Consider the following 25,629-nt stretch of genomic DNA (forward strand, 5'->3'; position numbering starts at 1 on the left):
TCCCCCTCTTATGTCACCGAATAGCAAATTAGTTCTCAGAATTCCAGAGGCCGAGCTTTGCTACAGCGAAGGCGCCGACGTCACAGAGGAGGAGCCCACGTGACGGTGGCGGAGCAGGCCATACCATCGTCATGGGTCCGGGGAGGGAGAGCCATATTCAGGCCCCTCGAACCTCGAACCGGAACCTCCAAATCCGAGACATTCTGCTTATGAGGACCTCGAAATATGCCGGACAGTGAAAAAATCTTGTGGCTTTGAGGGCTTTTGATCGGCCAGGGGAGGTAAAAAGCTCAGAGAGCTGACACCAAGTCCTCCCCTGCCACGTAGCAGTGGTAAAGTCCGAAGCTCAAATTCCGAGAATTGAGCTCTGTTGATTCTTAGAACTGGGGTTCTTAGAAGTGGTGATGCAAGAAGTTTCTAGGAAAGGCCGGACACCAGGTGATTATTGCTGTTGCTGCCGCCGCCGCTGCTGCTGCTACTGCCGCCGCCGCCGCTGTTGCCGCTGGTGCCGCTGCCGCCGCCGCTGCTCATGATCATTATTTTACCTTTTAATTCTTTTTTTTTCCGCTCTTGCCAAATGCTTTGGCTCCAAGTTTTCTATGTGTATCTATTGATATAAATGTATATATTTATTTATTCTAGCTGTCAGGTGTTAAAATAAATGCCGAAGATTAGTCCCACGTCTCTCCCACTCTAGGATATAGATTTTTATGTATTTTTTATTATTATTGTTGTCTTTGAGTGAATCGGCCGGTTCGGGGAGGCTTTTGCCACCCTCCCTTGTGTTGTTTTGGTTTTTGGAAAGGAGGTGGAGGCGAGGAAGGAGGGGAATTAGGGGGCGGCCGGAGCAGAGAGGACGAGACACTGCTTGGGGGTGATTCGGGCAAGTCTGGGGGCTGTCTGGCCCCAGACCGCGGAGAGGACGCGCGCTCGCGCTCTCGCTCTTTCTGCTGCTGCTTGCGTACGGCTTGTGATCTCTCTGGATTCGTGCGGCTGTGTTTTTTCCCTCTTTTCTCGCTTGCAAACTGCTTTCCTTGCTCCCTCGCTGCTGGCCTCCCCTTCCCTCCCTCCTCTTTTTCCTCGCCTCTTCTTCCTTCCCTTCCCCTGTCCTTCTGGGTAACTCCGGGAGGCAAAAAGGGAGGCTGCCCGCTCGCTCGCCCCGCTGGCTCTCTTCCATCGGCCTCGGTCTTTTAGATTCCCTGCCTTCGAGCCGAACCGAGATTTGGAAGGAAAAAATGCAAGCGAACTCCTCGGGTTTTTGTTTTTGTTTTTGTTGGTCATAAATCCAGATAAGATGAAGTATCGTGTCTACTATTTCCTTTCAGAGCCGTGATCTTCCTAACGAGAGCCGAGTGTTTTGGTGTCCCCTGCCCCTGTGTTTTGGGGAGCTTGGGGGCGGGGATGTTGAACACTTTGAAAATTATTCTTTCTTGGTTGTAGTCGAGGGTGTCGGGAACCTCCGCGCGCTCTCCCTGCCCATCCCGAGGAGAGAGGCTGATGGCGGGACAGGGTTTCTGGGGTGGGTGGGAAAGGGGTGCGCATTGCACCTGCGATGCCTTTCAGTGTGCGGGGAGACTCAGGGAACCGCGACAGGACAGCCCGGGAGAACGAGAAAGGTGGCGGGATTTCTGGCGGCCGCGGTGTTTGTATTTTGGGTGCTGCGTGACTCTGTGTTGGCTCCCAATGGCTGTTCCCTCCCTTTCCTAAATTTTATTTTATTTTTTTCCCATGGTACAAGCTCTGTAAAAAGGGAGCTGCCTGCTTGAGCGTAGTGGACGCCAGGCTTCAGATTCCCGAGGTCCTTACCTTGGGCGAGGAGAAAGACGAACAGAGCCCCAGCCCGCGTTCCTTATGTGCAAGACTCGGGAGGAGAGAAGGGCACTTTGTGGCTGTGGCTGGGGGGGACCCGGCGCGGGAGGAGCGGGCGCGGGCGCGAAAGGGAGATCTTTGTGAGTGATTTTGCAAAAATAGATTGTGAGGTTGGTTGGATTTGCAACCTGTGGCTCTCCTCGAGGGAGTAAGAATGGGGGAAGGCGGCGGCGGCGGCGGCCCGGGGAGGGAGTGGGTAGAGTTGGAGCCTCAGAAATCGGCTGAGCTCCGGGGGCGGGCGAGGAGAAAGGAGGGGGCGGGCAGCAGGAGCTAGGGGCCACCCCGCTGCCGGATGTAGTGACCGTGGTAAATGTCTTGAGAACTGTGGGTTGCGTTGCCTTTATGATGCCGTGTTATTGGAACCCTGGCGAAAAATGGAACTAGTGTTGCAATAATGAGTTTTAAAGCTCCCCCATGGAAAACAAAAACACAACCAAACCGATTTTTTAAAAAAATGAAATAAGACCCTCTGTGTTGTGTTCCCTTCTACGATGGTTGAGTTGGTGGCTGGGGTTTGGGGGTGGGGGGTCCTGACAGTTGAGCAGATAAATGACCCCAAACCAGGTGCTGAAAGTCCCAAGCTGTTACAGGGCCCCTGACCACCTCAAAGAGCCAATCTCCACTCCACCGCCCCCCCTTCCCTGCCACCCCACAACCCGCCAGGATTTAATCTTTTATGGATTTTTTTTTCAATCAGTTTATAGTTTCCAGGAGGAAAGTCTTGTAACGCTTTACTTTTTCTCTTCTTTTTCAAAAGTAAAGTGAGTGTCAGTAGATGTGTTTTTTACAGTCTGGATTAAAAAAAAGTGGGGCAGGAGAGAGGGAACCAGGGAAAGGGCTGTTTAGAAATACAGTTTGTGGCTCTGAGCGATGCCACCGGCTTCCTCTACAGAGACTGCCAGTTTCCCTTTTTCTTTGCAAGGTGTGTGTGGTTTTAATAAATAACTTTAAAAAAAAAGAGGGGGCGGCAAGATCCATCAGGAGACAGGTATCTATTTTGCTCACTATTTACTACCAAGAGCCTTTGGCACTAGAACAGAACCTCGTAAATCTGCAGCCCAAGTTGAAGTTCATCTGGCCCTAGTCCACACGCTATTCCTGGAGGTAGCAAACATGAGCTCAAAGGAGAGAGATGAAATCACATTCTTGCTTTAAAATACATACTTTTTTAAAAAAGACGAAAAGGTATTTGTCTCTGGGGGAGGAAGAAATGGCGAACAAGTACCAGGAGATGGGCATTCCCTTACTCTAATGACTGCAGTTGAGTCTTCAGGCCAAAATAGAAACCTGTAGATGGGAGCTCTCTCTCCACCCGCCCCCCCCCCACCGCCACCCCAAGTTTATAAATAGAAGTTTCCAGTATCCTCAGTATCCTATTTGGAAGACTTTCCAATACTAGAGGCTGAAGCATTGGCTAGTTTTAAGGGTCTGTTGATAGGGACAGTAAGGCTAGATGCTGTTCATGAAAACTAGGGACTTGAAGGAGACAGCCAGACAAAGTGGGAATTCTCCAATTGTCCCTTTCCTCTTCTTTTCAGTTTTGAAGGGTTTTATTCCAATGCTTTCTTGAAAAGACTAACTTATTCTGGGTTTGGTGGATAGGAATGGGACTCTAAATTCTTAAGCTGTCGTTTGCTGAGCCCTTGAAGAGTTCCAGTTATTGGTTGAGTAAATGGTAGCCATGGCTAGATGTCAAAACCCTTCCTTCCCTCTATCAGGGTAATGACACTAACAGGGTAATGACACTCACAACCCACTTTGTTGTGAAAAACTTAAGAGATTTAGAGGAGGCGGTACAGCAGCGCCACCCCTCGGTGGGTGAAACTATTGGCAAAAGTCAATTTTTGAAAAATATTGGGAAGTGAACTTATGAAACATTTTTCCCCCCAGAGATTTAAAGAAAAGGGGGGAGATAAAACTAACGGATAAAAAGGACTTCGCAGTTTATCAAGTAGGGAAGAAAAATGTTGCTTTCCAACTAGGATGGTGTTATAATAGGCAACGTGGTTCTCATATATATATATATATATATATATATATATATATATATATGGTGGGGGGAGGGTCCCTGGTTGACTTTAAGTAGAAGAGTTCTCCAGGCGGAGGTAGCCCGACCTTCCCCTTGGACTGACTTCTCAGGGCATCTTAATTCTGCTGCCTGTCGGATACCGAGATAGCGAGGGATGTTTAGGTGTAAAACACCACAGTGGCTGGAAATGCTGTAGTTTTGCCGGCGGTGGCAGGACGTATGTGTAGGGGGTGTGTTGAGGAGGTTTGTGGATGGCGTGGAGCAATGGTAGGCTGGTCTGTAGCCCTCTGTGAGTCAACATCGAATGGCGCGTGCCGGTTTCCAGCACTGCGCAACAAGTGGGACCGCCGCTGTCGCCGCGAGCACAGCGAGGGTGCAGCGTAGTGGTAAAACTGGCTGGTTTCTCTTTGCCCCAGTGGAAGCCAGGAACGGCCCCCCCAACCCTCCCGAGACCCACAACTTCACCAAAAGACCATACCCGACTCCCCACTCCCCCGCTTTGCCAGACGCAGTGAGCCTGAGTGGGATCCAGCTCTCGGCCCCCAGCGCCCCTTTCCTCCGAGAAGATCAGGAGTTTATTCCCGACTTTCTTTGCTGGACGACCAGTGTTTGGCAAGAATATGTGCCAATGCCGTCGAGTGCCATTCTGCTTTTTGAAGACAAGTGCACCTTCTTTCCCTTCCCAGTACATAAAGCTTTTTGGGGGGTGGGGGGGGAAATCAACTTATGATACATGAAACCAGCCCCCAGATACCACGTTGTGGTTGCTACAGGCGGGAGTATCGGGAAGAACGGAATGCCATCCACTAAATTAAATGTTTTCTAGCTTTGCTTTTAGAGGCAATCACACCCCCAACCCTCGCCCCCACCAGACAGAAAATAAAGAGGGGCGGGTAGGGATCAGTGGGGAAGCTGCGACCGCGCGGCGATTCTCGGACGGGCTGGCCTGCCACCTAGCGGTGGGCTGAGATCGAGTTCGCGGCCATGGGCGGTGGGCTCGCGGTTCCACCTCCCGGGCGGCGGTGCCCTGACCAGATGCTAGGCCTGACAGAAGGAGGGCACCCTCCAATGGGGATGGCATGCAACCTCCAAAGTTTTGACAAGAGGGATGAAAATCAGGCCTCGCTGCTCGCCCATCACTCAGCGATGAGCATCTATTTCCACTAAGAGAAACTACAAATAACCCGCTTCGAACACACCATCTTCCTGTCCCTGTGGCCCTTCTTAGGGGAAGTCGGTAGTGGAAGGATGCCATCTAGGAGCTCAGGGGCTTTGGGACGTACAACTCTGTTTTACAGTTGAGGAAACAGGCCCGACAAGGAGGCTTGTTAGTGGTGAGTTAGTGTCTTAACCAGGACCAGATTTTAAGCTTCTGAATTTCATGTCAGTGACTGAAAGTCACAGGCGGGTTTATCTCAGCTCCTTTGAAGTATTTATGAGAATGGATCGGCTGCCAGAACCATGAGTTAACCTCTTAGGCCACCTTTGTTGCCAGTGCTCATTGGAAACCGCTCCGCAGCAGTCTTGGAGGATTTTTTTTTTTTTTTTAAGAAAATATGGCCTAAGATTTTCGGTAATAGACAAGAAAAGCCTAGATGGTGCTGAGGGGTGTGGGTCTGGGAGCTCGTGGGTTTGCGTGTTAAGAGGGGGATTAAGGCCTGGGCCAAAGACTTGCTGGGCGAGGCTCGATCCTGAAATCGCTCCCTTCCCCTTCCTAACATCCTTTGCATAGTAGCCTGGCGAGAAACCGTGTGTGTGTGTGTGTGTGTGTGTGTGTGTGTGTGTGTGTGTGTGTGTGTGAGGGGGAGGGGTGGGGGTCATGTGGATAGGCCAGAATAAACATCCTTTGCATAGTAGCCTGGCGAGAAACCGTGTGTGTGTGTGTGTGTGTGTGTGTGTGTGTGTGTGTGTGTGTGTGTGTGTGTGTGTGTGTGTGTGTATGTGTGTGTGTGTGTGTGTGAGGGGGAGGGGTGGGGGTCATGTGGATAGGCCAGAATTTGTGCCGCAACAGCTCCTCCGTAAAGTTTTCTTTCTCCGAGCTCGTGACTTAAGATGGCAAACGCGCGTCCGCATGCTGGCGGCCCCTAGCGGCAGCCGGCGCGCTCTGCAGCGGGAGACGGCGCCGTCTCCCCCGCCCAGGTCCTCGGGGATCGAATTCAGCCTCTCCCACTGCGGGAGCCGTCCGAGGCCGCGTCGGAGAAACGCACCTCTGTTAGGGCTGGAAACGAATCTGGGAACGTGTTTGAAGCGCGGTCAAGTTTGACTCATCGCTTTCCAAGGACAGTTAGTGCCTTCCATCTTCATTAACGTGAATAAGGACCTTGGCTGACTTCTTTCCAGATCGGATTTTTAAAGGCATTGTTTGCTTGAGGAGATCATGCTTCTCCCCTCCCCCGCCAGCCCTTTTGCAAAGGCTGAGCCCAGTCCAGCCAGGACGGCCGAGGGATCTCTGCTCCGGGACGCGATTTGCTGGCATTGTCTTCGGGCCCTTCTGGAAGGCTGTCTCGCGCTGAGCGTATGGGGAACGTCCCTTTTGCAACTCCTCTTCAGATCTTGATGATAAAACACATCCCTCTGTTTTATTGCATTTCCTAGAAGCTTGCAGGCTTGCAAGAGCACTTTGGCAGGAAACGTGATAGAAATGAAAGTCAGGACATAATGTCCCCGAACACCTCGGTTATCCAAAGCGGCTGCCGAGGCCATCGCGTTATCAAATTCGCTTTTATCCACTGTCGCCTCCTGCACCCTCCCGTCCCCCAGCCAAGAGGGCGAAGAGTGTCTTCCCCCAAGAATAAAAGCAACTCCGCCGTTTGACCTCACCCCCTGCCGCCGGACCACGGTGGTGTCTGCAGCCGTGCAGCTAGTTGGCTGAGACACCGCTGAGACCGGGAGCCCCATGGCAGGGCCCCTGATGCGGGGTTCACTACGGCAGTTCCAGCCTTATTAAAATTCCTTGTCCTTGTCCCTAAACAGTGCTTTACACTTTCAAATTTCCCTTTGGATTTTTCAGCGGGTTATTGGAGTTATTAGATTACCAATAATCCAACAGCCGGCCTGGCTAGAGAGGAGGGGGAAGGGCGGAAGGCATTCTCCAAATCGGGAGGCTCTGGCCAAACTAGGTCAATGGGAAGGAGGGGAGGGGCGAGAAAGGGGTTGACGGTTTCAAACCTTGATGGAGGGCTCTCTCTAGTGTTAGGCAGCGGTAAAAACACCATTAGGTTTGAGCTCCCGGAACCACGGGACTCCTAATTTCCAATAAATGCACTTACTTAATTTTAACTTCCCAGATTCTCATCTCCACCCCATATTAAATCCCAACCGTCTCTTTCACCTTTATCCTACCGGGCGAAGGGGTGAGAAAGCCTCAGTGTAGGATTTTTAGACCAAAGAGGCTCCGTCTTTGCAGACCGACTCTGACCCTTCCGCTGCCGCAGAAGGGATGAGCGGCGCAGTGTGACGCCACTGGCTAGTTTTAGGATCAGACTGCGGCCTTTGTGGCTGAGTCTTTCACTGTCCCCTGACCCCCGAAAGCGCACCCCGGAGCCTGCTACCGAGGCCAATTAGGACATGGCACCCGGGAGGGCCACAGGAAGGCGAGGCAACTTTGGAGACTGCCAGTGCGTGCGCAGGGGTCGGGGCCCCGGCCTCTGCCGAGTCCAAGCAGTGTCTCTACGGTTTCGGGGAAATCGGTTTCGAAAATCCTTACAGCTTGGCAGCTCCTATTCTAAAGACGTTGGGCGGAAACCAAGGGGAGCTGGGTTCCCGTTCTTGCCAACGTAGGCGGAAGGGGCTTTCGATTTAGTTTTTCTCCAACCTTGCCAGGGGCGCCTATGATGGAGACCCTCAGCCCCTAGGGACTCCATCTTTTTGACCTTGAAGTCTAGCCCAAACATTCCCCTAAAGAAACATTCCCCTAAAGAAAGGCGGTGAGGGAGAATGGAAGGCAAAAAGAGGGAAACAAGCAAATAAACTTCGGAATCGGACAACTTAAAGTCTCGATATGAGCCTCGGATTGTATTCGAACTCCTGGGTTCTAGACCCAGCTCTGCTACTAACTTGTCTGACCTTCCCTATTTATAAATGGTTGCGGGTGAGAGGTTGGACTAGGTGAACTCTGAGAGCCCTGCACTCGGCGCGGACGAGGGATTTAGGGGAAAGTGTGCTGTATTCCCCGCGAGCCTTCCCCGGCGGCCCCGCCTCCCCGGGTGAATCCCCGGCGGCCGGCACAGCGCAGGCAGCGATCCTGGCGGCTGCCCGGGCCCGGCAGCTTCCTGGAAAGTTACTTCTTGTTGGAGCCGGCGATAGGCAAAGTGTGTTCTGTGAAATCCGCAGAGCCGAGATTGACTACGTTCCGGGAATGAGAGGGCTGTGCCATTCCCCTCATTGCCCGCTGCCTTGACGGCGTAACAGGGAAAAAAAAAAAAAAGGCATACACACAATGTTAGCTACCGAGGTGCACGAAAGGTTTTATTTGAATGTAACTAAATTTAGGGCCGCCACGGTCATACCACAAAGCCTCCATCGCGCCTTGCGGGGGGTTTCGAGGTGGATCGCCCAGGGGCGGGCAGTCCCTGGAAGACAGGTACGGAGTCGTCGGGGTGGGGTAGCGAGGTCTGCCTAGGCTTGCCCCGGCGCGCAAGGCTGGTGTTTGTGCTCTTATGTGTGAGCGAGAAAATGGGGCTTCCTGGTGCCAGCCCAGGGGAGGAGGAAGGAAAAGGATGGGGTCTTTTGTATTGGCTCGCTCTCTGGCTCTTAACCTCGCCTCTCGCTCTTATTTTCTCTCTCTCTCGCTCTCTCTCGCTCTCTCTCTCTCTCTCTCGTTTCTGCTGTCTTCTCTCTGTTTGCTTTTTTTTTTTTTTTTTTTTTTTGGTTCCTGTTTTCTTCTTCAATGGAAAGTTCTTTTAAAGGATCTGCCTTCTCAAGGAGCCTAGTTGGCTATGCACAAGGAAAGCGCCAAAGGAGCTAAAGGGAGGAAGGGAGGAGAAAACATGTAACTCTACCGTGGTGGTTACTGACCCAGCGCGGGTGCGGGTTGATTGGGATGGGAAGTCCAGGTCTGGGGGCAGCCAGCAAGTGGCAGTTTCTCATTGACAGCCCTGCTCCTTGGAGATTGTTTTTGTGGGTAGTCTTTTGTGTGGCATTAGTGGAATGGCTGAATCTAGGAGATGAGTCATGTCCAGAACTTGCTGGAAATTGGCTTTGAGATTTGGAGCAAGGCTTCTCACCTGGGGCCTCAGTTCCCTCCCTAATAAAGCAGGGCTGTTATAAGGATAAGATGTAATCCTGAGGGGTGGGAAAGGACTAACGGCTCGGTAAAAGTACAAACCAAGTACTGGTGGTGCTTCCACACCTGCGGCATTTGGTGACAACACTGCCTACACTCAACCCACACACTCAGGAGTTGGGGGGTGGGGCTCTTAAGAAGAGTTGGCTTACAAAGGAGTGAAACTGTGCCTTGTGTATGTACATTTGTTTTTGGCCAGGCAGAGGCTTAGGGTGAAAAGCCCAAGGCCTAGCTGACAGTGGACACAGGAGAATTTGTTTGTTTCAGTCCGCATCTGGAGTGAGTCATTGCCACTTGTTATGGTGAAATGGCAAATCTGGGCTTCCTGTGGTTCCAGAAGCCTGCGACTGGAAATCCACAAGCAAGCTGGTGGTTGAAGCTGGTTAAAGAACAGCCTAGGTATTCCAGAAGTGTTTGAGGATCCCTTCCATGAGGGAAGAGAGGAAAGTTTACATGTAAACCTCCCGTGTGTCCTCAGCTTTCTTTTGCAAAGGAGAAAATCCTTGACATTTGGTAAAGGCCGAGTTAGTCTATCTCTCTTTGCCTATCTCGAGTTGGGCTGGGGAGAAGAGGAGATAGGTTCTTTTGTCTTTTTCTGTCCTCTCCCTTCCCCACTTCCTTCCCTCCAGTCCTCACTCGCTCACATGCACACACTAACCTTGGAGCCGATGGGATTGAGTGACTGGCACTTGGGACCACAGAGAAATGTCAGAGTGTTTGGTTACAGACTCAAGGAAACCTCTCATTTTAGAGTGCTCATTTGGTAAGACTCAGCAGCCTGGAATGGGGCAAAGTGTTTGTGTGGGGGAAGGAACTTAAAAATGAGATTCACCCACATCAGGGTGCTGTCTTGCATGTTCTACAGCACGTAGGCTGATTTGGAAAGGGGACAGGAATTGGAGCCAGAAGACCTAGGGCCAGGTCACCAACCATCTACATGGCCCAACATGACCTTGCTGGCCTCAGGCCCGTTTACCCGGAAAATAGCTCTAAAAGGTTCTGCTTTTTTTTTTTTTTTTTTTCTTTTTACAGGAGGAAAGACAGTTTGAATATTGTTTTGTTTTGCAGCCCGCATTTGATCATAAATGAGGGTCTCACACCTATGCTTTTAATGATTTTGTTTTAGAGAAGCCAGTTTGAAAGGAGGTACATATTTCATTAAATCTCTTTAAGGTTTAGTGCTCCCTGACCAGTTCTCAGCTAAATCACATAGTTAAGTCTTTTACCAGCAGGGAGAAGCACAAACTTGGAAGCAATAGCATTCTGTCTGGTCTTAGACCCAGTAGGGAAGGGAGAGAAAACTTTGAAAAACAAGACAAAGGTTTTCAAGGAATACGTAGACATGACGTCTCAGGCTGTGTTCTGCAGAGCTATATTCAGTCTTAATATTTCAGATAGGCAGGAAATACTGCCTAGCTGTTTGCCTTGAGCAAGCCACTTGAACCCTTAAATCTCAGTTTCATTGCCAGTGAAATAAGGATAAAGATATTGGCCCTATCGTCCTCGTGGAATCATTCTAAGACTTGAAAGATAATATTGTAGCAGGTTTTGAATGACGTCCAGTATATTTAGGCCACAGACGGATCATTATTGTTAATGTTGACAGAACCATTTTTCTTGTTTTTTATTTCCCATAAACTCAAGTGGCCTTTGGATGGTATACATTTTTTCTTTGAAGAAGGAAATGTATGTATGTATGTATGTATAACTAATTAATGTATGCAATTGTACTCCCAGTACTCAGGATAAAAACATTATTATCTCATAGCTTCGGGTGCCTGTTGTTTTCGTAAGAGCAGAGTTGGAAAATGTTTGTTAGCTTGTGGTAAAACCACACCAGCTGGCAAGCTGCAACTATCAAAGCAAAACTAAATGTGTATGTCCTAAAATAAGACTATAGTGGACAATCTTACATTCGTTAAATCAATTTCTGTTTGCTTTCTTCTCTTCTCTGCAGGTTTTGAGCAAAATTTTGGACTGTGAAGCAAGGCATTGGGTAAGTAAATAAAATTATATGCTTCCAAATGTTGGGACAAACTGTTTCTTTTGAATTTGCCAATACATGTGTTTCTGTGAACTTTGCTACTGTTCATTATATGAGACAAGGATAACCAGTTCCCTCTACATCACTCCTAGTCCTCATCCTTCACCTCTGTATTAGACTGTCTTAACACTTGCATGGTCAATCATTCTGTTACTCTTTCTTTGTACAAACTAATTTAGCCAGCTACTGTGCACCAACAATATGCTAGCTCCTCAAGGTACGAAAGTCAGGCAACTCTAAAGCCTAACAGTAGAGAGAGACCGATGGTGACTGAGATGATGAAATAAGATACTTAAGAGAATAGCTGTGAGTTTTGAGAACCTCCTATGAACAAAGAATGTATTTCCAACTTTTATAACCACATAGGTATTACTACTTCCATTTGGGGAAACCAGAGCCCAAAACCAGTAAACAACCTGCTTAAAGTCCCACAGCTAACAAAAGGCAAGTCTAGCCTGATAATCTTAAAACACAGTGTCTCGACCGGGCGCGGCGGCTCATGCCTGTAATCCCAGCACTTTGGGAGGCCGAGTTGGGTGGATCATGAGGTCAAGAGTTTGAGACCAGCCTGGCTAATATAGTGAAACACCATCTATACTAAAAATACGAAAAAATTAGCTGGGCGTGGTGGCAGGCACCTGTAATCCCAGCTACTCAGGAGACTGAGGCAGGAGAATCGCTTGAATCTGGGAAGGCGGAGGTTGCAGTGAGCTGAGATTGCGCTATTGCACTTCAGCCTGGGTGACAGTGTGAGACTCCATCTCAAAAAGAAAAAAAAAGCAAAAAATCCAGTGTCTCTCCATTGCCACATACTCACTGCCTCTCAGTGCTTGGCAGAGTATTTGGTATGTGAGAAAAACACTCAACAAACATTCATTCCCTTTGCTTTTCCCCTAACGGACTTTCTATCCCAGCTTGCTGGATAAAAGTTATTTTCCCCATTTTGAAACTGTGAAGAATAATGGCCAGAGTTGGGCTATGAATTGTTCAAAGATCAAACACAAGGGACCTGAGTTGCATTCCGTACCTTAGCAGGCTGAGCCACCTGCTCTGATACCCATGGCAAGCAGGAAACAGGTTCTGGAGGACTAACAGGATGTTGGCTTCTTTTTTCAAGTGAAGACAAAATGGCCTCGCCGGCTGACAGCTGCATCCAGTTCACCCGCCATGCCAGTGATGTTCTTCTCAACCTTAATCGTCTCCGGAGTCGAGACATCTTGACTGATGTTGTCATTGTTGTGAGCCGTGAGCAGTTTAGAGCCCATAAAACGGTCCTCATGGCCTGCAGGTGAGGGGTCTGAAAGGAAAGGGTGGGTGAGTCAAAGTGGGGTGATGGTGCTGGCGGCCAAGCAAGGCGGAACATGGAGGCCTTTTACTGCATCTGGGCGACGTCTCGCTTTGTCTCCAGATCTCAGCACCATGGCCTGGCAGAGTAGGCTCCCAAGTGAATGAATGAATGAACGAATGCACTTTTAGAAAAGAGAGTCATTTTCTGTGGGCAGAGAGGGAGAAAAATTATTTACTGCCCCAAGAAAGGATGTGTTTGGGGCAGACATGGAGAACAACTTCAGTTAACCAGTGAAAAAATGACAGAAGATTTCAAATGAACTTTCTTTAAGTAGCTTAAGCAAGTTAATTTGAAATATTTTGCTCTTTTATGCTATAAATGTATTTATTTTATGCTACAACTGAATCTCCATGGGTGTTCAGAGTATATGTAAGAGTTAGTGAGAGTGAACTAGCTGATTCTTCATGTTCATCAAGTATTTCGAGTTTTCAAAGCAATTTTATATTACATATCATCTCCCTGGATCTTTTTAGCAGCCTTCAGTGTTATGCATTGCACTATTGTCTTCATTTTATCGATGGTAAAAGGAAAGCACAGGGAGGTTAAATTATGTAGAATCAGGGATCTCTATTGCTATTAGATAACTTATCCAACATCTACTCTAAGCACCTGATTTTTAATAGTGGAAATAACAGAGGCTTATAGAGATATAAAAATAATAGATAATGTTTAGTGAATGCTTACTATATACCAGGCATCATTCTATATCCTTTAGATTTTCATTCTTGCCACAACACTGTAAGGTAGACATGATTGTTCCTCCTACTTTGAAGATGAGTAAAGCAAGATGCAGAGAAGCTAAATATCTTACCCAAAGTTGCATAGCTACTTGGTGGAAGTCTGGCTCACTTCTGGCAACCCACTCAGAAAAAGCAGAATCAGGAATCAAGACGATAGCCCAGAATTCTTGTTTACAATTGAGTACTCTTTCCACCACCAGACAGCATGGCACCTGGAGGCATTGCTTGGGGTTTGACTTGGGTCTTCTAGGAATAACAGACCCTCTTTTAATCTATGGACTTTGATAAAAGCAGTAGAGTATAGATGTAGGCATATTTTTATTTAGTTGTCATTCATACCCAAATTCTAAAAAAAGATAGAATTTAAAAAATAAGTAGAAATGCAATGGAACAAGAGGAAATGCTTATGCCAAAGATAGACTAAGAATAGTTACTGCAAATGGGGGCTAAATTAACTCTGGTAATCTGTGCAGTTAAGACTAAAAGGAAAATAGGCCCTGTGACTTTAAGAAGATTCAGTTAACCCCTCTGACGTTAGTTCCCCTATTTGTAAAGGCAGAGAATGATAGTACCTACCTTGCAGGGCTGTAAGGAGCAAAGGATAATGCATGTACGGTGCTTAATGACTCTCTGACATTTGGTAAGCTCTCCATAAATAGCAGCTATTATTAATTACCATAGAAGTTCTGGAGGTAGGGGAATAGCCCAGGGGAAAGGGGCTGAGTATCAGTGCTGACTGTAATGGATCACAGATTCTATACATCTACTAGAGTGGGCTATTGGTTTGTTTTACAGTGGCCTGTTCTATAGCATCTTCACAGACCAGTTGAAATGCAACCTTAGTGTGATCAATCTAGATCCTGAGATCAACCCTGAGGGCTTCTGCATCCTCCTGGACTTTATGTACACATCTCGGCTCAATTTGCGGGAGGGCAACATCATGGCTGTGATGGCCACAGCTATGTACTTGCAGATGGAGCATGTTGTGGACACCTGCCGGAAGTTTATCAAGGCCAGGTGAGTTGCTGCCCGGGTGGAAGCCTCGGAGATGGAAGAGATGGTCCCTGATCAGAAACCTTTGATAATTCATGCATACAGAAAAAATAGTCCTCTACGATATGCTGCAACCCACATTTCCACTCTTTTTGCACACTTCTGCTCTTAACTCTTGTGCCCCAGGCAGACTTAACTCCTGTGGCTATGCAGATAGGTCCTATGCATTACCGCCTCTTGCTTTCTTCCATTCGCTTAATATACCCTCTTCTCGACCCATCCTGCAAGGCCAATCTTGGATGCCAGCTCTTCCGTGGAAGTTTTTCTGATTACCACTTTTCCTCCCTCAGCTCTTCCTCTGTGTTGTGAAGCATTTTGCCTGTGCTTTAAACTTTCCTTCTATTTTAATATTTGCATATGTATTTTAGTTCTCCTTTAGACTTCTATTACAACTATTTACGTATGTGCCTTAGTTCCCTACCAGACTGTGGGCTGCTCAAGGTTACAGGGGCTGTCTTACTCACCTTTTATGTCACAGTGCTCCTACTAGGCAGGACATTTATTGAACTGAATTGAGTACACCTGAGGGGTGATAAGACATGACCTTCATTTAAAGGTGAGGAACTTGAGATCCAAAGAAGGGAAGAGCTTCACTATGTGGAACAGAGACTCAGAGCTTAACTTCTTTAGAACCATTTGATCCAGCCATGCTAGGGTGATTGCATCCTCGCTCAAACAGAAGGGGTTTCCAGGCTGTGTTTGAAAACCTCCAGGAGCCAGAAACTCAGTGTTCCCAGAACCACACGGCATACCTTGGACAGTTAGAAAGCTTCTCTTTTTGGCTTCTCTTTAACCTTCTTATTGGTGCTAGCTCCGTTAACTGTCATCATGGTGAGCTTGCGTATTTATTTCACCCACATGATGTTCCTTCAGGTATATACAGCTAGAGTTCTTTGTCTCCTGTGGGTGCTAATGGTGGCAAGATCATCATTGCTATCATTTACAAGTACTTTCAGTGGATCAGGCCTTGTGCTTAGAATGGCTGAGTAACTTGCTCCATGTCACCTAGCTGCTAAGTGGCACAGCTGGGTTTGCAAACCAGGTCTGGCTGCTCTAGACCAGGGATTCTTGTATTGGCATTTGCTGCCTGTTCTCTATGTAAGCTTTCATCAGCATCTGGGACAAGTTCTTTCTCCAGTAGGTTACTCATTTGTGTATGATCCTCCAAATGTGTCATACCAGCATTGTATAAATTCTTCTTTTCCTGTTTCCCTACGTGTAAAATGGAGATAATAATAACCACCTTTCCTTCCTTTCAGGATTTTGCATGGGTGAAATGAGATAAGGGCTTTGAAAGTTTTATGTGAGCTATAAAATTTTATAACATCAGAAGAGCTATAGATTCACACACATGCATAGATATGTGCCTTAAACATACAGGATTATGTCTAATCAGGCACAGATCATGCCGGTAACTCACTTCCCTTCTCTGGGCCTCAATCTTCCCAATTGTAGGCTAGATTTCCAGGCTTCTAGTGTAAATGCGTTGTAATTGTATTTCCCAGCTCCAGAGCCATGTCACCTGTGTCTAGCTAATTCAAACACAGATGTGGTTACGTAAGTGCCACTGGAAGCTCATCTATTTAACCGTCCTGATTTGAGGCCGGTGTCTTTCCTCTTGTTTTCTTTCACAGTGAAGCAGAGATGGTTCCTGCCATCAAGCCCCGTCATGAAGAGTTCCTCAACAGCCGGATGCTGATGCCTCAAGACATCATGGCCTATCGGGGTCGTGAGGTGGTGGAGAACAACCTGCCACTGAGGAACGCCCCTGGGTGTGAGAGCAGAGCCTTTGCCCCCAGCCTGTACAGTGGCCTGTCCACACCGCCAGCCTCTTATTCCATGTACAGCCACCTCCCTGTCAGCAGCCTCCTCTTCTCCGATGAGGAGTTTCGGGATGTCCGGATGCCTGTGGCCAACCCCTTCCCCAAGGAGCGGGCCCTCCCGTGCGATAGTACCAGGCCAGTCCCCGGTGAGTACAGCCGGCCGGCCTTGGAGGTGTCCCCCAGTGTGTGCCACAGCAATATCTATTCACCCAAGGAAACAGTCCCAGAAGAGGCACGAAGCGATATGCACTACAGTGTGGCTGAGGGCCTCAAGCCTGCTGCCCCCTCAGCCCGAAATGCCCCCTACTTCCCCTGTGACAAGGCCAGCAAAGAAGAAGAGAGACCCTCCTCAGAAGATGAGATTGCCCTGCATTTCGAGCCCCCCAATGCACCCCTGAACCGGAAGGGTCTGGTTAGTCCACAGAGCCCCCAGAAATCTGACTGCCAGCCCAACTCGCCCACAGAGTCCTGCAGCAGTAAGAATGCCTGCATCCTCCAGGCCTCTGGCTCCCCTCCAGCCAAGAGCCCCACTGACCCCAAAGCCTGCAACTGGAAGAAATACAAGTTCATCGTGCTCAACAGCCTCAACCAGAATGCCAAACCAGAGGGGCCAGAGCAGGCTGAGCTGGGCCGCCTTTCCCCACGGGTCTACACTGCCCCACCTGCCTGCCAGCCACCCATGGAGCCTGAGAACCTTGACCTCCAGTCCCCAACCAAGCTCAGTGCCAGCGGGGAGGACTCCACCATCCCGCAAGCCAGCCGGCTCAATAACATCGTTAACAGGTGATTTCAGAGACAGTCTGGGTCTGAGGTCAGGGGTTACCTGGGCAGGGATCCACGTCATTTCTTCTGATGGATACAAGGGTTTCTTCTTTCTTGGCTGAATTGCTGAGCCTATTAGAGGTGTGGAATCAGTGCCTATTGATTGAGTTAGTGTAAGTAAGGAAGTGTATTACACTGAAGTAGTGTATATGTTTTCACAGCAAGAGAGATCATTCCCTTCTGGGGCAGAATAGTGTTCTGTAAATCCCACAGGCACTTCCTGTGGTCTTGATGTGGCAGGGGACCATCCTGCTACCCTTGGACTGAGAGAGGTTGTGGGCTACGGAGAAGCTCTGGCTCAGTTTGACCCTGGTCAATGATCTTTCCGCAGATACTGTTTGGAGATACACTTGAGGACAACTCTGGGGGCTCAGAGCCTGAGCGGGCAGTCCAGCCCCGGCCTCTGGGCTTGCCAACACACAGGGAGGAGAGGGTGGTCTTGAGGCCCTGCCCCAGGTGCTGAGGCTGTCTTCACTCCTGCCCACAGGTCCCTGACAGGCTCTCCCCGCAGCAGCAGTGACAGCCACTCACCACTCTATATGCACCCCCCGAAGTGCACGTCCTGCGGCTCTCAGTCCCCACAGCATGCAGAGATGTGCCTCCACACCGCCGGCCCCACGTTCCCTGAGGAGATGGGAGAGACCCAGTCTGAGTACTCAGATTCCAGCTGTGGTGAGTCCCTTTCCCTCCCTCCCCTTGTCAGGGAGAAGGAAGACCCCTCTGCTCCGTGGGTTTTGTGCTCCATTTTACTTACGCTGTTGTCTCTGATTGGAGCAGTCCTCAATTGCAAGTCCACTGGCGCTCCAAGTCAGCAGCCGTTCATCCCACGCTTCGCTTCTTAGGGAATCGAGCTAACCAAAGTGAGGGATGGGGTATTAGAGTTAATCTGGTGTAATCAGGACTTACCATACAGTCTTTTAGCTTCATTCCAGCAAAAGTAGCCTGTGGGACTGGCTGCAACTCCCAGAGCTTTCTCCATTCCTCAATACCAGAACGACTGGGACTGAGCTGTGTGCATGTTGTTCTCTGCCAGGCTGTACATTCTGCAAGCAGAAGCATCTGACCTTATTCATTCTTGCATCCCCCATAGGTAGTAGTAAGTGCCTAGCATGGAGTAGGAACTCAGTAATACTAGTCGAGTTAAAAGAGTTGAAGAAAATTATTAAATTGGAGTTTCTGGATAGTCGGTGGTTGGCATTCCCGGTTTTTACCAGACAAAAAAGTCTAATTCTTCACCCAGCTCTGGCTACAGTAATAGAGCCCAGTAGTACCTAATCAGGGTTAAATCGCCGTGACTTGTCATTTTCAAATTGTTACAACAAATGAAAAAAAAAAAATCAGCTGCTTACACCAAGAGATTTGGCACAGGGTCATGGACCCATAGATGGGAGAGCGAGAAGTGTCCCCTCCTGCCCCCTGGCTAGTTTTGCCTTTGTTCTACACTCCAGTTCTTTTTCTCTGGGCCTCTGTTCCCACTTCCACCGTCAGCTTTGGTCTCCCAATCTCACAGGAGGATTTGGAGACATGAGATCCAGATAGGTGCAAGGGTGACCACAGTGTTCATCATTAATTCCTCCTTCAGTGACCTCAAAGTAGAATTGAATTGACCTATACCTTACGTTCCTGGAATGCTTTGTGTTTGATTTTGTGTAATATAATGTCCTCCTGTGAGGTAGGCAGGACAGGGATTGATTATCTGACTTTGAAGACAGAGATGCAGAGAGAGGCTCAGAGGTAAAGGGTCGTGCCTGAGGGCTTCTGTGTATCAGTGTAAATAAAACCATAAACTTACTTTTAAAAATCAATTCTCAGAGCTCTTGGGGAAAGAAAATCTCTGTTGAGCTTTCCTCACACTGGCGCAGGCCCTCTGAACACCTATTTGTTTGACCTTCCCTTCTGTACCTTGATTCAGTCCATCTCCTTTCTCCCTTCTCCACGGCTAAGACTCTAAATGCTAAAAGTAAAGTCCCCACAGATCCTTTGCTCTGAGCTCCCATGAATGTCGGGTGGGTGAGTGAGGGACTGAGGGTTCAGTTTGGCACAGGGGGTAGCTACAGAGGAGAGTGGCCTTAGAGCCCTGCCTCCCTTCCTCGTGCTGACGTTGGTGTCCCCCTACCACCCTCCAACAGAGAACGGGGCCTTCTTCTGCAATGAGTGTGACTGCCGCTTCTCTGAGGAGGCCTCACTCAAGAGGCACACGCTGCAGACCCACAGTGACAAACCCTACAAGTGTGATCGATGCCAGGCCTCCTTCCGCTACAAGGGCAACCTCGCCAGCCACAAGACCGTCCATACCGGTATGGCCCTGCCGCACATGACCCGAAGTCTCCACAACTATTGGGGCAGGACAGGGAGAGGATCCTAGAGAAAGCTGCGTGGGGCCTGAAGACCTGGTGGGGCAAGGCAGGAGGCAGGCCCCATCCTGGCCTGAACGAGGGGCCTAACCCTGTCTTGTCTTTGCTTGGTGACTTGACTCATCCACTCCCTGTGTCCTTTGTCTTTCCTGAGATGCTCTATCCTGCTTTTCTGCCTTTGCTGGGGTCAGAAGTGTTAATCCCACTGTACAGGTGAAGAGACTTAAGTCTGGGGAAGACAAATAGATTCGATTTTTGTAAAGCCTGAAAAAAAAAAAAAAGGTCTCTTAATTTCTTTTAATAACTTGTTCCTTATCAACTCACATTCCTTTACCAGGTAGCTTCTCATGACCTGATTGTTGTTTAAGGTCTCTCTTAGTACTGTAAATGGCCCTATTATCCCAGAAACTTTCATGAAGGAAGGTTCAGCCATTCTGTTGGTTTCCTCTGCCTGAGCATCTGCTCAGCCCCAAGCCCCACCCCTCTTGCAAATGGAATCCAGCTGTAGTTGCCACAAGTGGAAAAAGACGTTTGTTCTAAAAGAAAGGAACTAGAGCAGCCTGATTGTGTCTCCCTGGTGAATGAGTTGATGAGTGAAACTGTCTTATCCAAGGGAAAAGCTAGAAGAGTCTTCCCAGGTAATCTGAAGTAGCCCCTCAGGTTGCAGAAAGGGAAACTGAGGCCCAGAGAAGGAGAGTGACTTGTCCAGGTTTCACAGGCAGATAATCCTAATGACAAAGCTGCTTCTACAGCCCAGGCTTCCTGGAGCCTCCCCCTCTCCTATCCCGCACCTGGCATTGTTGCTACTCCATGCCACCACTTGTTTCTTGGCCCTGGTCCCCTGCAAGCTATGCGGGTGTGTGTGTGAGAGAGGGCTGGCAGGCATGGGGCAGGCCCCTGGATTCTCTCTCTGACATTCCCTAAGGGAAAGGAAAACACCAGTGGCCTCAGGGAGGAGCAGGCTGCTTAGGAATCCGGGAGCCAGGGACTGCAGAGACCTTCCTTACTGAATATGGCTTTTCTTTTTCCCCTTTTCTCGGTAACAGGTGAGAAACCCTATCGCTGCAACATCTGTGGGGCCCAGTTCAACCGACCAGCCAACCTGAAAACCCACACTCGAATCCACTCTGGAGAGAAGCCCTACAAATGCGAAACCTGTGGAGCCAGATTTGTACAGGTGAGCAGAGTGGCCCGGAGAAAGGCCCAGTCAGTCCCTGTGTGCTGATGAGGGGCTGCTCAGAGGCCTGCAGCCCACCCCAGATGACGTCTCATGCTTTCTTCTTCGTTCAGGTGGCCCACCTCCGTGCCCACGTGCTCATCCACACTGGTGAGAAGCCCTATCCCTGTGAAATCTGTGGCACCCGTTTCCGGCACCTTCAGACTCTGAAGAGCCATCTGCGAATCCACACGGGAGAGAAACCTTACCATGTACGTAAGCCTCTTGAGGCTGCTCTCTGGCCTGCGGGGATGTGGAGGGCAGGGAAGGAGGTGGAGCAGGGAGACAGTAGAACTGTTTGCTCCCATCTCAAGCACACAGTGGGGCAACCACTATACTAATGGCTGGAAGACCTAGATCTGAGTCTGATGGCCAGACACCCTGCTTGACCTTGGCCCAAGCCTTAGGGCACTCATCTTTAAAGTGGGGGTATCAGACTAGGTGATCTGGGCCTTAGAGAAGAGTCTAGACTGTGGATACATATATTTGATTCCCTCCACCTGGATTCATTCATTTCACAAATGCTTATTGAGTGCCTACTGGACACCCCATACTGGGCTAGATGCACATTTAAGAGGAGCTAAGGTGCTTGAGAAGGAACAGTCTTAGGAGGAGGAGAACAAAAAGAATGTTATAAGAATTAATGATGTTACAAGAAAAAATTATTTTAAAAAAAACATAGAGAAGAGTCATTTTAAGAAAGAGGAGGCGGCCAGCCGTGCAGCACGACACTGTGGGTGGGTCCCTGGGGTTGTAGTGTTCTAGGGCTGGGTCTCAGCAGCTACAGCCTGTGTGCCAATGTCTGAACATTCCATGAACTAGGAATGGTTTTTACAATTAGAAAGTAAAAGAATATTTTGTGCCGTGTGCAAAGTATATGAAATTTAAATTTCATTGTCCCTAAGTAAAAGGTTATTGGAACACAGTCATGCTCATTTGTGTACATTTTGCCTATGGTTGCTTTGAGGATTTGATGACATCCTTCTAGGTGGTGATGGGAACAAGAAGTAATCAATGAATGGTTAACCTACCTACCAGAGGTTAACCTGCAAAAAACATGGTTATTTTTGTTCACTGGTTTATCAAGCTGTGAGTGAATATCTTCTTACTTGCTGTTTGTTCTTGGGCAAATTAGTTATCCTCTTAGCACCTTAATTTCCTAGTCTGTAAAGTGAGTTTGATGATAGTATCTACTTCATGAAGTTGTAGTATTAACTAATTATTAAAGTGTCGCGTGTAGCACAAGCACATAGTAATAGTAAAATAAATATCTGCTAGGATAATGATTTGCTAGAATTTTAGATGCGTAGGATATCAGAGTTGAGAATGACTTTCAGCCTGTATTGACCCCGCTATTCAGAAGGGAGATCCAAGGCCCGGAGAGAGAAATGACATGCTGGGGACACACAGTGGTGAATGGCATAGATACAGCAGACCCTATGTCTCCCAAGACCAGAGATTTTACACATGGCCCTGCTCATTTTTTATTGTCTTAATCTATTTCCATTTTCACTTTAAAACATATACTCTATCTGAACATATTTTATTACCCTTTTTGTTTTAGAATAGTTTTAGATTTATAGAAAAATTGCAAAGATTGTACCAAGGGCTCCAACATGTACCCATTTTATCCTATTGTTAACATCACGTTAGTTCCATATATTTGTCACAACTAATGAACTAATACTGATATATAATTACAAGCTAAAGTTCATACTTTACTTACATTTTCTGTTTTTATCTAAGAATGTCCTTTCTCATTCAAGATCTCCTCTAGATTACCCCTTTACATTTCGTCATCCATATTACTTTTAAGTAACTTTTATCTAAACTAAAGTGCTTGTTACCCATTCGTTGAATTCAATCAAGAAATGGCTCCACTTGCTAATGTTTAGTTAGCTTACCTAAGATACATACCCTACGAAAGAATATCACTTTAAAACATTTACCCTAGACTCCAGAATATCCATGAATTCAGACTGATCTAGTCCATTTGTCCAGGTGTGTTTAGATTAATTGCATAATTGGAATAAGAGGTGCATTCTGTTAGGTACTAGGAAGATTATAAAGTTTAGAGAAAAATAGCCATTACCCTCAAAGTGTTACCCACTTAAGAAGGATCCATGCACACGGAGGGCTGTGTGGTAAAGGTAGAACTCTTACAGAGGCTCAAAGGAAAACAGGGATTATTTTCATCCTTGAGAGATTCAGAAATGACTTAATAATTAGAGGAGTTTGCATCTAACTGCATTTTTGGAAAAGACTTGAACTTGTGGAGTTAAGGCAGGGAAGGACATCTCTAGCAAGGGAGAAGCAGAAGCAACACTTGGGAAAGCAGAGAATGGACATTTGCATGATGCTAGCTTATCTGCTGGCAGAAGCCCGGATGTATATGGGTTCTTCACCTGGCCTTGGAGAGGCAAGAGCTGCCCCTGTCCCTTGTAGGGAGAATCTTCCTCTCTGGGTCTTTGAGCAATGACACTTTTCTTGGGTTGATGACAGCTAACAGTTTGCCTCTGATATCCCTGCAGTGTGAGAAGTGTAACCTGCATTTCCGTCACAAAAGCCAGCTGCGACTTCACTTGCGCCAGAAGCATGGCGCCATCACCAACACCAAGGTGCAATACCGCGTGTCAGCCACTGACCTGCCTCCGGAGCTCCCCAAAGCCTGCTGAAGCATGGAGTGTTGATGCTTTCGTCTGCAGCCCCTTCTCAGAATCTACCCAAAGGATACTGTAACACTTTACAATGTTCATCCCATGATGTAGTGCCTCTTTCATCCACTAGTGCAAATCATAGCTGGGGGTGGGGGGTGGTGGGGGTCGGGGCTTGGGGGACGGGGAGCCGCAGCAGCTCCCCCTCCCCCACTGCCATAAAACATTAAGAAAATCATATTGCTTCTTCTCCTATGTGTAAGGTGAACCACGTCAGCAAAAAGCAAAATCATTTTATATGTCAAAGCAGGGGAGTATGCAAAAGTTCTGACTTGACTTTAGTCTGCAAAATGAGGAATGTATATGTTTTGTGGGAACAGATGTTTCTTTTGTATGTAAATGTGCATTCTTTTAAAAGACAAGACTTCAGTATGTTATCAAAGAGAGGGCTTTAATTTTTTTAACCAAAGGTGAAGGAATATATGGCAGAGTTGTAAATATATAAATATATATATATATATAAAATAAATATATATAAACCTAAAAAAGATATATTAAAAATATAAAACTGCGTCAAAGGCTCGATTTTGTATCTGCAGGCAGACACGGATCTGAGAATCTTTATTGAGAAAGAGCACTTAAGAGAATATTTTAAGTATTGCATCTGTATAAGTAAGAAAATATTTTGTCTAAAATGCCTCAGTGTATTTGTATTTTTTTGCAAGTGAAGGTTTACAATTTACAAAGTGTGTATTAAAAAAAAAAACAAAAAGAACAAAAAAATCTGCAGAAGGAAAAACGTGTAATTTTGTTCTAGTTTTCAGTTTGTATATACCCGTACAACGTGTCCTCACGGTGCCTTTTTTCACGGAAGTGTTCAATGACGGGCGAGCGTGTGCCATCCCGTTTTGAAGTGTAGGCAGACACAGGGACTTGAAGTTGTTACTAACTAAACTCTCTTTGGGAATGTGTGTCTCATCCCATTCTGCGTCATGCTTGTGTTGTTACTACTCCGGAGACAGGGTTTGGCTGTGTCTAAACTGCATCACCGCGTTGTAAAATATAGCTGTACAAATATCAGAATAAAATGCTGAAAAGTCAAGCGGGCTTGGTCTGGAGGGCTTTTCTTGCGTTGGAATGGGGCCTGGCCTGGGTCTTGCTCCCTCAGCTCCTAACCTGGTGGAAAATGCTCTTGGAGGGGAGGGGCTGCTGGCTGCTGCATTCTCAAAAAGGAGCATCATTTGAGATGAGGCTAGGTTCCCGGTCCCTTGGCATGAACGCACATTTGGATCCCAGCACCAGGAGAGACTGTGGACTCCAGGCCCTTTCTGAAGAGCTCAGGTGGGAGATTTTGGAAGGATCTCCCACACAGCTCTAGGCTAAGCATTTTGTTTGTTTGTTTGTTTGAGACAGAGTCTCGCTTTGTCTCCTAGTCTGGAGTGCAGTGGTGCAATCTCAGCTCACTGCAACCTCCGCCTCCCGAGTTCCAGTGATTTTCCTGCCTCAGCCTTCCGAGTAGCCAGGATTACAGGTACGCACTACCATGCCCAGCTCATTTTTTGTACTTTTAATAGAGACGGCGTTTTGCCATGTTGGCCAGGCTGGTCTCGAACTCCTGACCTCAGGTGATCTGCCCACCTCAGCCTCCCAAAGTGCTGGGATTACAGGTGTGAGCCACCATGCCCGGCCTAGGCTAAGTATTTAATGACTTCCCTGCTAGCTCTGCTGACATAGGCATCTCTTCTTCCTCTGGCCCTCAGTTTGCCCAGTCTTGGAAGTGAGAAGGCCCATCTTGCTTCCTGGCTTCACAAACAATTTCTCTCCACTCAGCTCATGGGGCAATATGAAGGCATGTGGCTCCAGACATGTATTTCTCAGCCTGAGTGCATGTGGGCTTTTTGGTGTCTGCTGGGTGATTGGCAGACATCTGCAGACTCAGAAGCTTTATGAATGGTTAGTAGCCAAGCAAACCTCTATCCCTGCAGAGGTGCTCTGTCCCAAGAGCCCTGTGGCAGAACTCAGCCACCTCCTCCAGTGTGACTTGAGACAAGTACTTTCCCTCTGGGTCCCCCTTCCAACCTGTTCATGAGAGTGAACTACACCATTTATGATTCCCTGATTCAGATGCAAGTTCACCTAGCTTGCTTTGGCACCTAGTTTTATTTTACCTCAAAAAACCCCAAGGATCAAGTTTGACCTGAGAATAGTGAGGACAAGTGTGGTTCTGGTCACTGGCCCAGAGGAGAAGCCTGCACACCCCCCTTCCTGTTCCTGGGTGGCAGTGGGGAGGGCATGTGGAGTTGAGCCTGTCCCCAGGGCCGTGGGCCCACTTGTTGGGCAGTCGTGTCCCTTGGCAATGCCTTTGCAGCAGGCTCCGAGCACGTGCTGGGAAG

The 25,629-nt window shown here is 48.0% G+C and overlaps 1 protein-coding gene and 1 long non-coding RNA gene across 8 annotated transcripts in view; one reads left to right on the plus strand and one right to left on the minus strand.

Annotated features, from left to right (window-relative positions):
* Positions 1–376: 376 nt before the first annotated feature.
* BCL6 (BCL6 transcription repressor) lies at positions 377–24,338 on the plus strand. 7 transcript variants are annotated; one of them, XM_045387170.2, is made up of 11 exons: positions 377–438; positions 8,795–9,945; positions 11,140–11,178; positions 12,344–12,514; positions 14,110–14,331; positions 16,002–16,973; positions 17,500–17,684; positions 19,142–19,309; positions 20,413–20,543; positions 20,657–20,794; positions 23,114–24,338. In XM_045387170.2, exons 4-11 carry the CDS (start codon positions 12,354–12,356, stop codon positions 23,255–23,257), a joined length of 2,121 nt encoding a protein of 706 aa, XP_045243105.1. In that variant the 5' UTR covers positions 377–438; positions 8,795–9,945; positions 11,140–11,178; positions 12,344–12,353; the 3' UTR covers positions 23,258–24,338. The 7 variants fall into 7 exon arrangements, 5 of the variants coding, with proteins under 5 accessions (XP_045243105.1, XP_045243106.1, XP_005545496.1 ...); XM_045387171.2 differs by lacking the exon at positions 8,795–9,945 and having other exon boundaries at positions 377–1,949; XM_005545439.4 differs by lacking the exon at positions 8,795–9,945.
* The window catches only part of LOC102115065 (uncharacterized), a 29,917-nt gene continuing 17,903 nt past the window's right edge, over positions 13,616–25,629 (minus strand). The window contains exon 3 of the long non-coding RNA XR_274201.3: positions 13,616–13,660. This is a non-coding gene — a long non-coding RNA (uncharacterized lncRNA). The remainder of the gene's footprint in view (positions 13,661–25,629) is intronic.

The sequence above is a fragment of the Macaca fascicularis genome, chromosome 2, assembly GCF_037993035.2.
Source record: "Macaca fascicularis isolate 582-1 chromosome 2, T2T-MFA8v1.1".
In the NCBI taxonomy this organism is placed as follows: Eukaryota; Metazoa; Chordata; class Mammalia; order Primates; family Cercopithecidae; genus Macaca; species Macaca fascicularis.